We start from the raw sequence: 15,258 nt of genomic DNA on the forward strand, positions 1-15,258 counted from the left end.
AGTTATATAGGGTTTTTTTTTTACTTTATTCGGGTAGCTTTTAAATTACAATGCACTGTATATTGTAAGTTTATTTTCACATTACTGAAATCATTTTTAAAGTATGATGTATTATAATCTACTTTGTCATTTACAAAATGTCGATTTATGGATAAAACAATTTTGCTTTGTAGTCCACTTATTTCATTAAACTCAAATATGTGGCTTGAAATTTTCTACAATGAAGTAGTCTATGCGACATAATGTGTCTGCTCTCATTACTGGGTAAAAAAAAAAGCGATAAAATCAAAAGTAGATCATCGCATTTGTCAATACAATTTTTCCTTCCCTTATTCAAATTCATAAGTCTACTCACTGCCTTTTTTCCCCCCTATGACATCCGCCATTGTTTTTATGGGGCAACTGAGAAAATTCTGACCTAATTCAGTCAGCGCAGCCTGAGGAACCTTTTTGTAAACACTTGTAACCCAGCAGGCACCAAACACCCAGCATTTATGAATGATAATCGCCTCTGAGAGGTTCACGTTGACATCTGCATGTATATAATAGAGCAAAAAAAAAAAAAAAAATGACATTCACGTTTGTCCCAAGTGAAGACTTATTTCTGTCTATCTGGGTTCATGGAAAACAGTTGCGTGGGGGGTGGAAGCAATAGAATGAAGTACTGGGACAGATACGGGGGTGTGGGGGGGGGGATCACAGGAGACAAGTAAGAATAAGGAGGAGAGAGGGAGGTCTTTCGTCCACTTGTGGCCTTCACCGGGCAGGCACCAATCATAGAGGGACGTGACAATCGGAGTGACACATGAACAATGGCTCCATTTTGCAGTCCCCTGTGAACAGGCCCATCTATCACGAGGAGGGGGGGGGGGGGGGGGATTAATTCAATTCACCAGCTCCCCCAATGCCACCTGATATTGCTTAAAGGGGGGAGTCATGAGTATAGTGGCGGAGTTGATGGGAATCTGCTTAATAACCTGTGGATTCATTTCTTATAATTCCAATCCAATATCAATAGATAATTTGGGGGGGGGCAAAAACGAAGGGGGGGGGGGCGTGTGTAACAATTATTTTATGTAAACATCAATGCAGATTTGATTTTAAACCTATCGTGAAGCAAAAAGAGAAAATACTGGATGGCCTACTGTTGTGTTGGTTTCAAAGATTGGAACCTAAATTGTACTACCGGCATGTTGCGTGATGTGCAAAATAAGAGCAGTGAGGACCTCTGCTGGTCATTATTGTAAATAAGGATTTGCAACATTGGGAAGGTGATGATAAAACTAGAGTACGCGATTTCTAAAGAAATTTGAATGCTGAAATTCTGAATTGATTTGAGTCTGGAATAAAAATTGATTGATATGAAATATTGAAAGATATAGAATAATCCTGATGAAAAACATGTTGGTAAAAATGGCTAATATTGAAAGATATGGAATGACATGAAATAATGATTTGGAATGAAGAAAAAAATGCAATGACATATGGAATTGTATTTGTGAAATATTTGCAATATAACTATGCATGCAACAATACTGAAAGATGTGGAACGATAATCACGTGGTATATAGAATTATGTGGAATATTGGTGAAAAATTTGGGGTGTGGAAAACCATTCTCTTCGCAGGTGAATTAAATGAGCTGAATATTTTGAATTTCAAAACCAAATCTGTTATGGTGAACATTCTTTTGGGAACGAACGAGGAATTTTGGAGTGAAGTGGAATTGTGGGAAACTAATGAAAAAAAAATACCCTGGAAGACGTGAACTTTGGGAATATGTTGAAAGTGGAATGATGCGAATTGGACGAGAAAGGCGATTCATTAAAAAAAGTGAAAGGGGTAAAAATAGCAATATTTTTTCATTTTTTTTTTTTTTAAATCCTTCAGCTTTCACACAATGATTTATAGCAATGGTATGCAAACTAGCGGCCAAGGGCTACAGTTGATGTTTAGAACTGGCAAGTGAATCAGGACAATCCAAAAATAAGTATCAAAATATTTTAATTAATAGATCCATATTCTGTATATCATGGATTTTCAATTGCAGGCAGGTCTGGACCATAACTTCCACAACGAACTGTAGCCTACTGCTGTTTCTACAACAGAATTATTTTCTTAATGGTTGTAAAGTGCCTCATTCATAGATTTCAAAAAGAAAAAAGTATATGTAGTACAGTCATACCAGATGATGTCACAGCCCATTTTTATTGACTCAAGCCTCCACTTTGTGAGGTTGATAATGAATGCGGCCACCTCTCCAGACACACAGGTAGTAGGCCATGCTCACACATCCCGCTATACACACCAGCAGGATGGCCACCACCACAGCCACCTTCCACACAGCGGATCCTGCCTTTTTCTCATCTGGATTACACAAAACGACAACGATAAAGAAACAAGTTAAAAGGCCACTCCAGGAAATTCAATTAACCACGAGATTACCCTGCGCCTTGAGAAGCAACGGTTCTCTTGTAGGGCTGATCAGGTTCCCGGCGCGTGGTCGTAGAGTGACAGTGTCGGCCACCACTGTGCTCTCGGGGATCATCAGGATCAAGTAGTCTTCGGAGGACTTTCTAAAAAGCGCATCGAGTTCTTCATCCTGTGAGTTCTCCTCAGAGAAGGACCAGTGGCCCAAGATGTGCGGAGGAAGGCCTTAAACATATACATGGAGGTGCAGAAGTAGGTAGGTATAGTGGTGCCTTGAGACCTGTGTACTGTATGGGGGCAATGAACTCAACGCACTGTACAATAAGCAGCAGTTAGGCAAATGGTGAACAATTCATCAAAAAGAAACTTCAGGCTGTTTAATGCCATTGCCGGGTTAGGTTTCCTGTCAAAATAAACATTAGAAATACACATTGTGCATTTAAAAAAAACATAACTAGCCTTTCAGTTTGCTAGCTTAAGGCTGATGCTAATTAGCATGGATGTCATGGCGCATAAGCAATACAAGCAACGGATTTAAATTGCGTAGCATTAACATGTATGCTGACAATATAAAAAGGTACTCACATTCCTATTTCATGTCTTTCCTAAAATGACTAAATAGGGTCATACTGATGGGCTGAGAGAGGAAGCAAGTCATTTATGAAACCCACAATCCCATCTGCACAGCACATTTTAATTGAACAATTAAGTATTTGTTAATTGCCTTGTGCAGCCACTTGCTATAGACTGAAAATAACATCACAGCTCAGGGCTCAGGTAACAACCGTCACAGCTCACTTCTGGGTTTGGTCATATGTTTTGTTCACAAGCTGAGCACTGTGATGTCATTTTCAGTTGACAGCAAGTGGCAAAATGGCCGCCCCGTGAAATGATTAAAAATAGGTGGATTTTGCTGCTTAATTCATATTCCACACACAAAAAGAAAAAGAACGAGCGAAGAAATTTTTGACTTGACCCAACTTCCCTTTTATTAAGTATATGTAGTTCAGTCTCTCAAACAGGGGGGTTCGATGATGGGGAGTGAGCGTGTAATCTCAGGGAACATTTTTATAACTATACTAGAATCAAGTGTAACTGCACATCCACTACAGTAGGCGGCAGTGGCGCTCAGTGTCAGAGGGCGCAATGAGTATTAGCTCCTCTGCAGAGCTGTACTTACAATATAGACAAGTGAAGCTTTTCAGACGCGGCGTGAGTCGAAAACAAAAACTAATTGAGAAGCATTTTAGTGTTAATGCTCATAACAGTACAGTGTCCTGCAATAATGACAAATGGTTGACTATGCTAATGTATGTTCCGTAACTGTCATGATGGTGGTCCTTTGCATAAAACATTGCACAAACCACTGAAACAGTATGTTATTTTACGCTGTTTGTAGGATTTAAAAAGAACATTTGTTGGACAGCGACAAATACTTTTATTGGCCTTTAAAATAAACAAAAACGTTTTATGAGAATGTTCTTCCATAAAACGGATTTAAATTCAAGTCAAACCTTCACAAACCATTCGTCCTGGAAGGCCTCCAGAAGATGCCATTGTGAAAATATTTTTTCCTAGTTCAACTGTCAATTAAACGCGAGCATTTTTAGCTTAGCTTGCCTGAAAAGGCGTAGCCTACCTAATAAAGCGAGCTAACAGAGAGCACAGCGTTCGTCCTACCTCGGTAACTTCTTGATGATGTCAAAAGTGCCAAAAACACTAAATGAAGAAGAAGCAACATGACGGAGGTGGGAGTGGGAAGCTGGCGTTCTTTCTGCTTAAATGCACAACCTTCTTTAAATTGACATCAGCTGCAGGTCAATTAGTTCACTGGCTTGACTTTTTTTTTTTTTTCTTTTCAGTTAAAAACCGGGACTGCGGGTTACTTGGAGACCTAAATGAAGTCTCAAAATGACCTTTTTTGTAATTTGGGAAATATGTTGTCAGTAGTTAAGAGAATAAAGCAAAAATATTCATTTTACTCAAACATAATCAAAATCAGAGAAACTGATAGTGTATTGATCATTTCATTTCTTTTTCCAGAGCTGTATATGTATACATCAAATCAGATCCAAAGCTGCAAATGAAAACTTCTCTTACAAAAATATCAAAATATTACCAGTGTGCAACTGTACTGTCATACTCAGAGTTTGTGCATGTTGATGATAGTATTTTTTTCCACTGAATATTAACACTTATTCATGTTACTTGAGTCATTATTCTAACAACATCATGACAAATAATATACAGTATACTTAAATGGTCATCAAAAACAAGGCAGAGGTTGTATCCCTATTGAATAAGACAATTTGTACTTCAATGTTTGACAACTAGCAGATTTCAAAAGATTAAATGCAAATGTAGCATACTTTACACAACTAACCTGCACAAATACACTACTGTGTATGATTTATAAAAATGAAATATATATGTATATTTCATTTTTATATTAGCCACTCTAAACATTATGCAATTTGAACATTTAATTCAGTGACTCTTTTGCATAACGAGTATCATTGAGCACTCTTGCCTATAGTTTTTAGCTATGAGAATCCCTGATTTTGTGTAAATAAAAACACACAATATGCACATCATTGTAGTATTTATTTCACAACGGTCGCACAAAGTTCTTTTTCTCCAGTGTTGAAAACAGCAGGGTAGTGTCCACTTTGACTAGTGGGCATTTAATGTTCAGTTAAATGAAAACATTGTAAGAATGTAACCAGTCCCAAAATCCCAACACTCAACCACAATATCAAAAAATACCTGTACAGTATTTCTCTACATCAGTGACATGCAGCCACACAACTATCACAGGTCAACTGAAACACTAACACTGAATACGAATATAGAATATCATTAGCTATAGCCTCCCTTTCCTCACTGCTTTTCATCCCCCACCACCAAGTCATGTAAATAAATGTAAAACAGCCATGACAGTTATTGCTAACATGACATAAGTAAACTCAAAGACTCCCAATGTGTATGTACTATACCCTGTTGCTAAATGGCAGCTATTCCCTTGCATAGCTTGTAGTGTGCACACATGTAGTCCTGCCATTCAACACAAGTATTTCTATACTGCAAACAGTGACCTTGTACTTGGAGATGGTAACAAATCAGACAGCAACGATGAACACGCGTGAAGTTCACACATTCACAGTACCATATCGCAAAAAAGTGGAGTAAATTGTGTTCCCCGTGCAAAGATCAATGGCTCCCGTGTGCTAACAGCTTGGTAGATTCAAAGTGCATCAGCGGAAAAGTTGAAAAGTACCAGATATATAATTTGTGAGGAACAAGGTAGTGAAATATTGTGGTAGACATAGTTCATAGCAGAACCACGTGTATGGCTTAAGGCGAGGTACACACATGCCGATTTTTAAAATAAGACATGGCGAGGCAAAACACACGCACGCACAAAATAAGGAAAATTGCACAGGATCATCTTTAACAGAAATAAAGGCTCAAATTTGGCTTGGTTGTTGGTATTTGTGTGCCCGAATATCAAGGTTCATAGCAATCATTCAGGATAATCTGCCTTTTTCTGACAGAGGAAAAATGTGCAAATAACCCAAATATCGATCTGCGTTTACCCCGCTTTATGAACGCTTACAGCAAAGTTGCGTCGTCCCTGCCGTGTGACAATAAAAGTACCTTGACTTGACAGTCATATTTATACGGCAACACTCCTGCATAGACTAATATACAGTACAATGTCAAGATCTACTTTAAAATCCCTTTTCTTTTTAACCCCATGCAATCCCTTTAGTGCCTTGTCCCTCCTTATTCCTGCTTCTCACTGTGACCGTAGACCTTCCGCAGGCTCGAATCCAGAAGATAGTCCACAGACCTGCAAGGTGCACATGCTGTAAACAACAGTATTTCGACGGTTATGTGCACTACAGTTTAAATGTTTGGGCTGACCGTTTGTCACTTTTTTTTTTTCTTTTTTTTGTAAGGGCGGGTGGCAATGTGAACAGTGTGGTTTCAAAAAGATCTTTTCCAGATTAAAGGTTTGAACACCTAAGCAAGACAGTTTTTCTTATTAAAATAAAAAAAAAAAAAAAAAAAAGAGAATTCTAAGTGATCCTAAACTTTTCAAGAGAAGTGTAGAAAAAAGTTTATGTATGTACTACAGGCTACCTGTCGATAGGGCTGATGATGAAAGGGATGATTGAGAGACCGACGGCCGTGGTGGTCCATTTGCGAACGGGCAGCGGCAATTTGGTGGTGCGGCCCAGCAGGTGCAGCGTGGCGGCGCACAAGCGGTTAATGGTGAAGCCCGGGATGACGATGGAGGCTAGGGCCTGCCACACGAACGTGTCCACCACCGCCGTCGCCACCCGCGTCGTCTGGCCGGGCTCATCCCCGTGCGCCTGAACAAGCCCAAGAAGAATCATGTGGTGCTGTGGGGGCTATTGATGCAGTGGAGGAAATGCGCATTGATTTCAGCTCAACTAGTTTGAAAGAAGGAAAACTTACTCATCAGCTAAAGTGTACATCAATGGAAAACTCCTTTTATAGGAGATATATTTATAGGGGTCAAAATGTTTCTTTACTATATGTTCTGTGCGCCCCTACTAGCCTAAACACGTCATTTTGATTAATATTGCATTCGTGTGATACGGAGAGAGAGAAAAGTTTGCATTTGTGTGCTATGAATTAAGCAGCAAAACCCATCTGTTTTTATCCATCTACGGGGGCAGCCATTTTGCCACTCGTTGTCCACTGATCATGACATCACAGTTGCACAGGCCTCAGGTAACGACAACTCACGGCTCACCTGTTTTCTGAGTTTGGTCATGTCACGTTCGCAAGCTGAGCCATGATTGGTCATCAACTGCAAGTCACCACCCCGCTCAAACTCACCGCAGCTGCTTTCTTGCCTTTGTCCACAGCGTCTGCAGTGACGTAAGCAGTGGCCACGGCGTAGCTGGCCCACACCAAACTCACTGGCACCAGCGGACGGAAGGCCTCACCCACCTCGTTGGCATAGCCTGGGGGAAGACGTGGTCAACAGAGGCTACCTTATCTTTGTTCCTGGAAACCATTGTGCTTCTGTAAGATACTGGCAGCTCAAAGAAGTTTTGAAAGTTCCTGAATTTCTTGTGGATCCAAAGGGAACAAAAGCTCGGTTTGATTTGCAATGCGTCAAATGTTTGTTTAAGGAGGATCCTCCAGGCACACACTGTGCCAGCAGCCTCTATTCAGCTTTAATCTCTTGTTACATAATCAACAAATTTCATGATGGTAAAACAAATTAAAATCATTTTGACAAAAAATACAACTGAATTAAAAGCATTTTTTCTGTCAATAAAATATGCAAAAATATTAATTGATAAAAAGCAAATAAAGCATTAAACATTCAAATGTAAAAAATAATTCAATTTAACGGCTCCAAGTTGGTGACATTTCTGCTGATCTTAAGGAGGGCATATTGGCAAGTACATACCAACCAAATAGCCTCAACCTCTAATCTCTTGCTACATACAGTTGTCAAATGTTACGGTAGTAAAACAAGTGAAAATATCCAAATTACAAAAATAAATAGGGGAAAAAATACAATTAATAAAATGGGGGAAACACCGATACATCTTAAAGTAGGTCACATTTCTTAAGATCCTCAATTTCTTGTGGATCATAACATAGACCTAAAGGTCATGGACCTCAGGTCATTTATTTATTTATTGAAGAAGCATCCTGTTGACATATACGCACACATTACCCTCTGTTCGGCGCTAATCTGTTGTTACAGAACGGATTATTCATTTTAATGGCAGTTACACAAATAGATACGACAATGTAAAAAATAAAATGCAGTTGCAAACACAATAAATCTAACCATACATTTTAAATATAAAGACATTACATAAGAAATATGGAAAAACTCAAATGACTCAATCAAATAACAGCAGTGATTACTAATGCACATGGGGAAAAACTGTAAACAGCTGATGCATGAAGGGTTGCTGGAGCACAAATGCCCTTCAAGTTACTGTTCACTGCGCTTCACCCCCAAGTGGGACAAAACATGTACTCAAAAAACAGACTTTCTTGCCACAGTCAAGTACACGAAACAAAAAGTGATACACGCTCATGAGTTGATGACTCCAAGTGTTTGTGAGTCACTGCCTAAACTTGCTCAACTACTTTGGTCTGACTGAGCTGCTAACGACCAGTCGTTAGCTTCACCATAAACTACAGCTCGGATAAAGCGGCAATGCAAATAAATGTGTTTGTGTAAATTGTGCTACAAAGTGCCCTTGACTGTCACGTTTGCTATAGTCATTTTTTTTTCTAACACAGCTGGTACGCGCCAGCCACCGCGAGTTAGCAATCTAGCTAGCTAGCAGCTTCAGGGTCACCCTGTTCCCTCCACTCATTCCCGCATTTGTTTCAAGTCAAATCCGGTGGAGAGAGAAAGAGAGAGAGAGTGAAAAACGCTACACACCTAGGAAGCGGACCCATGTGTCGCGATAGATGTCGACGGCTTCGCTCGGTTTTTCTTGCGTGGTCTCCATGCTTCCCTTCGGCGTGATTTACTCCATCGCCTCACCAGCGACAAGCCGACAGTCACCAGGGATCTCCGGCTCGAGGGGGCGTAGCTTTCCTTACCCATCCAGTGCGGCTGTTCCCATTTACGACGATAAAGTTTACGAACCGAGTAACAAGAATACTTGTGTAGTTATTTGATGGAAAATTGTTTCAGGAAACATTCGTAAACTAACGATTGAGTACTACAATCATCAGGAGGATAAAAATATATTAAGTTGGTGTAAAGAAAACTCGGCTATAGTGTACGGTAATCTGGGAATGGAGTCAGACCAGTTGCAAAATTAAAATATTGCACATTTTTGGTTCAAAATGTTGCACGTTTAACACAAAACATACAGATTTTGTATACAAGGCGGGATCATTCAGGTTGTCCACTGGGAACAATGTTAAAAATACTTATATATAGTGGAATCTATTTAAAACATTAACATATATTAATTCATTATACTGTCTAAATATACAAGTACAGTATATCATAAAAATATAGCCCTATGCACGTTTCGTAATAGCGTTTCATTTCAACCAAACAGTTTTATAAATCTAAACCAATAGAACGTAAGTTTTGTGATTGACGACAAAAACTAACTAATGAGAGTGAGCCTTGCAATCCGTAGAACCAATAGGAAAGACGCTGGCTTTGTTTGGTGGGGAGGTGCGTTTGACTAACCATGGCCGCCGTCAGCTGCAGAAGGCACAGGCGAGACTCCAAATCAATATACATTTTATTTTCTCCGCAAAAGATGACGCCTTTTAAGATACTGTGTTCTTTTATTCTTTTATTTTTTACTGTTGGAAACTGTTTCGCTGACGAGGACCACGAAATGGAGGAGTTCTTGAAACGGGAGTATTCCCTCACCAAACCCTATCAAGGTATCCCTCTCGATACATTGAGTAGAATATTCTAGAAGACTAACGCTTCATGTTGTATAACTTTAGCTATTTAACGCTTTAACATCAATCTGGTGGCTCATAGCTAACAAAGCAACCATGTCTCACCGTCACTAGGGTGTCTTTGTTGACATGTGACCGTACTATTTGAAAAAAAAAGTGCCTTGTGTGTGTGTTTAGCTGTGGGTCCTTTAGGCTCCTCCCACTGGGAACTGATGGGCGATGCCATGGTAACCACGGAGCAGGTGCGACTCACACCTGACATGCAGAGCAGACAGGGGGCGGTATGGAGCCGACTTGTGAGTATTTACTGCTGTAGAAATAGAAGTACAGTACAGGTATTCCACATTGACTCTTTTATTGTGGTGGTGGGGAACGAGCCTTGCCTCGAAAAAACATGATTAGTTGAAACGGTTTAACATTTACGATTGTTGGCCTCTACTATCAGTGTCAAAATTCCAATTATAATTTTGCTCATAATCGTGTAGTCCTCGAAGCTAAACATGACTATTTGTTTTATCGTGTTTGCCCCTCAAGCCTTGTCATCTGAACGACTGGGAGATGCAAGTGCACTTCAAGATTCACGGCAAAGGAAAGAAGAATCTCAATGGTGACGGCTTGGCTATTTGGTACACTAAGGAACGCATGCAGAAAGGTAAACATTATAGGAATTGCTCTTTTCTGTCACTGTGCTCTTTGTAATGTGTGTTGTTGTTGTTTTTTTGTTTTTTTTTAATGGTCATCACACACAGGTCCTGTATTCGGAAATAAGGACAACTTCACTGGTTTGGGAGTTTTTGTGGACACATATCCCAATGAGGAGAAACAGTTAGAGGTACACACACATGGTCAATGGTCACAGTGGGTTTCGCAGTACAGTAATCCCAATGGGTACTCGCAAATTCACTTATTTATTTATTTTTAACCCATTCATTATTTGCTGAAAATCTTTTCTTTCTGTAATGCTCTAAGATGCCACAAGATGGCACCAAAGCCCTCTCTAATAGGAAAGTACTTACATTGGTGCCAGGGAAATACAGTGGTTCCCTCAAGGTTGACAGTAATTATTTCTTATTAAGCCTTTAAGATAATATTACTTCTGTGTAGTTGCTTTTTTGCATATTCTAGTTTTTTTTTTTTGTTGGTTTTGTTTTGCTTTGTTTTTGTGCGATGTAATACCTAATTGAATATTTAACATTTCATTCGTTGTGGAAGGATTTAGCTGACATGCAAAAAAAAAAAAAAAATGTGTGCAGCGCTGTAAAAAAAAATCAAGGATTGTTAGTCAATTTAAGTGGATATAAATTAATTATCGACGATTAAGGAAGCAAGAACGTGTTGGTTTCATCGTACATATTGATGAAATTTGTACTGGTCTGGTCGGGTCAACGTTGCTGAACTTTGGGTCACCCAACGCGGTAATGTGGTGACCACGGGCCACCATTTAAATTACATTTGTCTTTTGTGCTCTTTTGTGCACTCGTACGGGAACAGGCACAGAAGAAGAGATACACTCCGAGCACACAGGTAACCATCTTTGGAATGTGCGTGTTTAACTTTTGTGTTTTGTGTTACTGTCGCTGTTACCAATAATGGCTGGAATCTTCAAACCTCTGCGTCTTTTTCCTCTCACCAACCACAAGAGGATCTTCCCCTTCGTCCTCGCCATGGTGGGCAACGGCACAGTCAGCTACGACCACGAGCGGGACGGCCGGCCCACCGAGCTGGGGGGTTGCAACGGCATGGTGCGCAACCTGAAGCAGGACACCTTCCTCTTCATCCGATACGTCCGGCGCAGGTTGACGGTGAGGCAAAATCCTCCGTGGCTATCCTCAGACTTGGACACATTGAGCCAATGCGCCGATGCGCTGCTTTGCCTGCCAATAATTCGAATGAACTTTACAGTCGCTCCGTGTTCTTCAGGTGATGATCGACATTGACGGACAACACGAGTGGAGGGACTGCCTGGATCTGCCGGGTGTGCGGCTGCCCAAGGGCTATTATTTTGGCGCCACGGCAATTACGGGAGACCTTTCAGGTAGACCACCTTGCGGTCACCCCATTCAATCAGACGTATGTGAACGCGCAGTACTCGGGTGAGTCTGAATCTGGGCAGATTCGCAACAACTAATTGCTAATCCCCTAATTAATACACATAAATATTATATGAGCCTTTTTTATTCAAAAGTACTTACAAACTATTACTAAAACGTAATTTGTGCCTGAGAGGGTTAATGCATATAACGGGTCTATTTGCATGTGTGTTTCATGACTGGGACCGCCATACAGTTTCAATCGCCTCCTTCTGGTGTGCGTTTTGGCCATCATACATTTTACTTACCGTATAATTTTACTTACCGTATAATGTACGTACCGTAATATTCCATCATTAACATGCGCCCGTTGATAATACGCCCCCCCCTAAAATCACCCTCAAAAAGTCGTTTTCTGTTTACTTGTGTATACTACGGTCCCCCTATTTGCTTGTGTCCATTATTATCCGAGTGAACAATATGCGAAAGATTCAAAACAGACCAATAAAGTGTAAATGCTTTTAAGTTCACGGGGAAAAAAACAATGTACTTTTCCCATACCTATGATTAAGATCTTTCAACGTCATGTTTTCGAAAATCTTGTTCTTGCACTGTACGTTCTTGTAGTCATTTTAATAAGGTATTTTTCAAGTGAGCACTGTGCGTGAAAGGGTTTTAAATGAGCTTCATGAATTCTGAAGCTCACGTATTTGACATTTTACAGCATCGGAGAGCGGCATCGTACCAAATATTTTGACCCGTAATTCCCTAGCTTTGTGATTCAAGTCACTCAACTTGGGTCCTAACGAACTTTTCCCCAACTCGAATCCATAGACAACCATGATATCATCTCATTGAAACTCTACCAACTGACGGTGCTGCGGAGCAAACAGGAAGAGGAAGAGCAGGAGGAGGAAATCACGATACCTAGCGTGGATAACGTGGAGCTGCTCCGATGTAACGCGCACAAACACTCACGGCCATCTTTCTTTGTGTCCCTCTGACCTTCTCTTCTGTCTTCCAGCGGGTCGCACTGAGGAAGGAATGAGCGGATTGGCCATTTTCTTCACGGTGCTCTTCTCCATGCTGGGCTGCATCTTCCTGGTGGTGGTGGGCTTGCTGCTCTACAGCCACTGGAACGAGAACCGTCGCAAGCGCTTCTACTGAGGAGGCGAGTGGGGGGTGCGTTTGAGTTTGCGTTCGGTCGGGGAGGGGAACTTAACTGCACTGAGTCCACACTAGGGCTGACAGATATTGGTCTGTTTTGAGAAAGACGCTTCGCGGAGCTGGATCCCTGACGCAGGACCTGATGCTCGACCTCTTCTGAGCAGCTACTTTTTGACTTTTTAATGTTTTTTCTATTGTTCACGTAGGGGTCCTCAAACTTTTTAGGTCAGTGTCATTTTGATTAGATATATTCTATGTTCATGATCATAATTGAAAATGTTGCTAAAATTGCTGTCCACCCTGTCGTTATCGGTAATTTGCCCCCCTTTAAAAAAGCTTCAGATGTTTTCAGTGACACCACGACCAGTGTTTTGTCTTTCTGTAATGGAAGCTGTAGTTGCAGAGTAAATATTTACACTTGTGCTTAATATGCCACAGTGAAATATCAATTCATATAAAAGCCTTTGAAAAAAAATCGAACTGTATTTGTAAACCAGTACAGTAAGGTTGCGAAATGAATCATGTTGCGAAGTTGTCTACCATGTCAACAAGCTCACTTATTTTGCTGTTTGTATGTGCATTGTCTGCCTGTAGTCCCAAAAAATAATAATTATATTTATTTTTAAACATTTCAAAGGCACTTTATGTTGAGAAATTGGCTCTAAAGTCATATTTTAACAAATTAATAAAAAAAATAAAACTTCAACATATTATTCCTTCTATTTTTAAAGGCACTTTTCTCCTCAAAATAGCACCTTGTTATTGAAAAAAATACTCCCTTTTGTTCTCAAATGTTATTCATGCAGTTGCCAAATTTATCAGAGGTTTTAATTGGCCCAAAGCTAAAGTAGGGAGGATTTCTAAGTTATGTTTCTTTTAATGGCCGATGGCCCCGATATGTAGGTGTACCCGTTTTAAATGATAGTCATTTTTTGCAACTCACCATGACCCTCAGTTTGAGAACCCCTGGCGTAATGTGTTGATTTTACCTGTCTTTTTTTTTTACCACGTGCTGCTGTATAAGGTTGAAGATGTGTCTTCACGTTTCTGAACAGTGTATCCACTCAGTGGCTGCAACATTTGGCACAATATCAAGTGGGGTGCACGGAGACTGATTTATAAAATTAAGAGGGTCCACATTTAACAAAAAAAAGCAGCTTTCTGAGCAGATCAGGAAAGAAAAATCATTCTCAAGACACCCCAGAAATCTCCACAGAAATCTGCCGACAATCGGGCGTTTACTAACGTTGATCGGAAAGGCTCAAACCCGATTATCGATGGAAGAGCCAATATAAAAAGCTTGGTCCAAGTGTATTCAGTTGAAAACCTCCAAAGTGGAACACTCCGAAAGCGGTCCAATTTGCCGTTCAATATCTGAAGTCAAACCAAATTTGAGAGTTCAAACTATCATCACGTGACGTCCTGGACGATATGTCAGCAAATCTTATCCAAACGATAAACTATACGACCAGAAATGGTGCTCGGTACAATATGAGCAATACAACTAAAGTACTGCATAATTACAAAAACGCATTAATTTTACTTTTTAATTCCCGCAGTACATCCAAAAGGCCACTAGGCGACAGTATCACTCTGCCACACACCTTCCCCTCCCTCGTCATTATGTTTTCCGTCAGGTGTCATGAAAAGGGGTGAGTAGTTGATTTTATTGTAGTGGTTATTGGTTAACTTCATAGTTAGTTTGAACTGAAGCCGATTGTGTTCCACTGTGGAGGTTCTGCTGCGGTCCAAGCAAATAGCTTTCTTTTGGTGACGTTTTAGTATGTTTAAGAAAGTTGATCATATTCCCTTTAACTTTTGTATTATGAGCATCCATACTTTGCCGCATTTCAATTCTGACTGTGCACTGAAACCAAGGTGAGATGTTTGTTTTATTTCCTTCCACTTGTTGTGTGTTCTGCATAATAATGTTGACGCCACAAGCTTTGTTGTCGTCAGCGAGGAGGTGCTGAGGTGCGGACGGCCATCTTGGAAATACCTGGCCTATGACAAGGACATGTTCTATTTCTGTTATTTATATTATTCCTCATTTGTTAGTTTTTCCCTCAAGATGTTTCCACTCAATGACCCGTTTTCACATTTCATAAATCAAACATGAAGTACTTTACCTCATTAAAGACCAAACATTTGAACAGTTGCTTAAGTAACCTTTGCGTTTTTTT

General features: G+C 40.2%; 3 protein-coding genes across 4 annotated transcripts; 1 reads left to right on the forward strand and 2 right to left on the reverse strand.

The window, feature by feature from the left end:
- Positions 1–2,188: 2,188 nt before the first annotated feature.
- On the reverse strand, positions 2,189–4,249 carry LOC147135631 (uncharacterized). The gene is made up of 3 exons (XM_086053754.1): positions 4,110–4,249; positions 2,445–2,654; positions 2,189–2,366 (listed from the first exon to the last, which is right to left on the reverse strand). Exons 1-3 carry the CDS (start codon positions 4,168–4,170, stop codon positions 2,215–2,217), a joined length of 423 nt encoding a protein of 140 aa, XP_085909880.1. The 5' UTR covers positions 4,171–4,249; the 3' UTR covers positions 2,189–2,214.
- A 765-nt stretch (positions 4,250–5,014) lies between these two features.
- mtfp1 (mitochondrial fission process 1) lies at positions 5,015–9,344 on the reverse strand. 2 transcript variants are annotated; one of them, XM_086052750.1, is made up of 4 exons: positions 8,884–9,344; positions 7,302–7,429; positions 6,576–6,847; positions 5,015–6,282 (listed from the first exon to the last, which is right to left on the reverse strand). In XM_086052750.1, the coding sequence occupies exons 1-4, from the start codon at positions 8,951–8,953 to the stop codon at positions 6,216–6,218; spliced, it is 537 nt and encodes a 178-aa protein (XP_085908876.1). In that variant the 5' UTR covers positions 8,954–9,344; the 3' UTR covers positions 5,015–6,215. The 2 variants fall into 2 exon arrangements, with proteins under 2 accessions (XP_085908876.1, XP_085908877.1); XM_086052751.1 differs by having other exon boundaries at positions 6,576–6,808; positions 8,884–9,246.
- Positions 9,345–9,596: 252 nt separating this feature from the next.
- lman2la (lectin, mannose-binding 2-like a) lies at positions 9,597–15,233 on the forward strand. The gene is made up of 9 exons (XM_086052745.1): positions 9,597–9,857; positions 10,056–10,174; positions 10,413–10,530; positions 10,628–10,710; positions 11,370–11,402; positions 11,519–11,680; positions 11,799–11,913; positions 12,743–12,865; positions 12,933–15,233. The coding sequence occupies exons 1-9, from the start codon at positions 9,656–9,658 to the stop codon at positions 13,073–13,075; spliced, it is 1,098 nt and encodes a 365-aa protein (XP_085908871.1). The 5' UTR covers positions 9,597–9,655; the 3' UTR covers positions 13,076–15,233.
- The last annotated feature ends 25 nt before the right edge of the window (positions 15,234–15,258 follow it).

The sequence above is a fragment of the Filicampus tigris genome, chromosome 15 (assembly GCF_054856515.1).
Source record: "Filicampus tigris isolate MCC_2025a chromosome 15, RoL_Ftig_1.0, whole genome shotgun sequence".
In the NCBI taxonomy this organism is placed as follows: Eukaryota; Metazoa; Chordata; class Actinopteri; order Syngnathiformes; family Syngnathidae; genus Filicampus; species Filicampus tigris.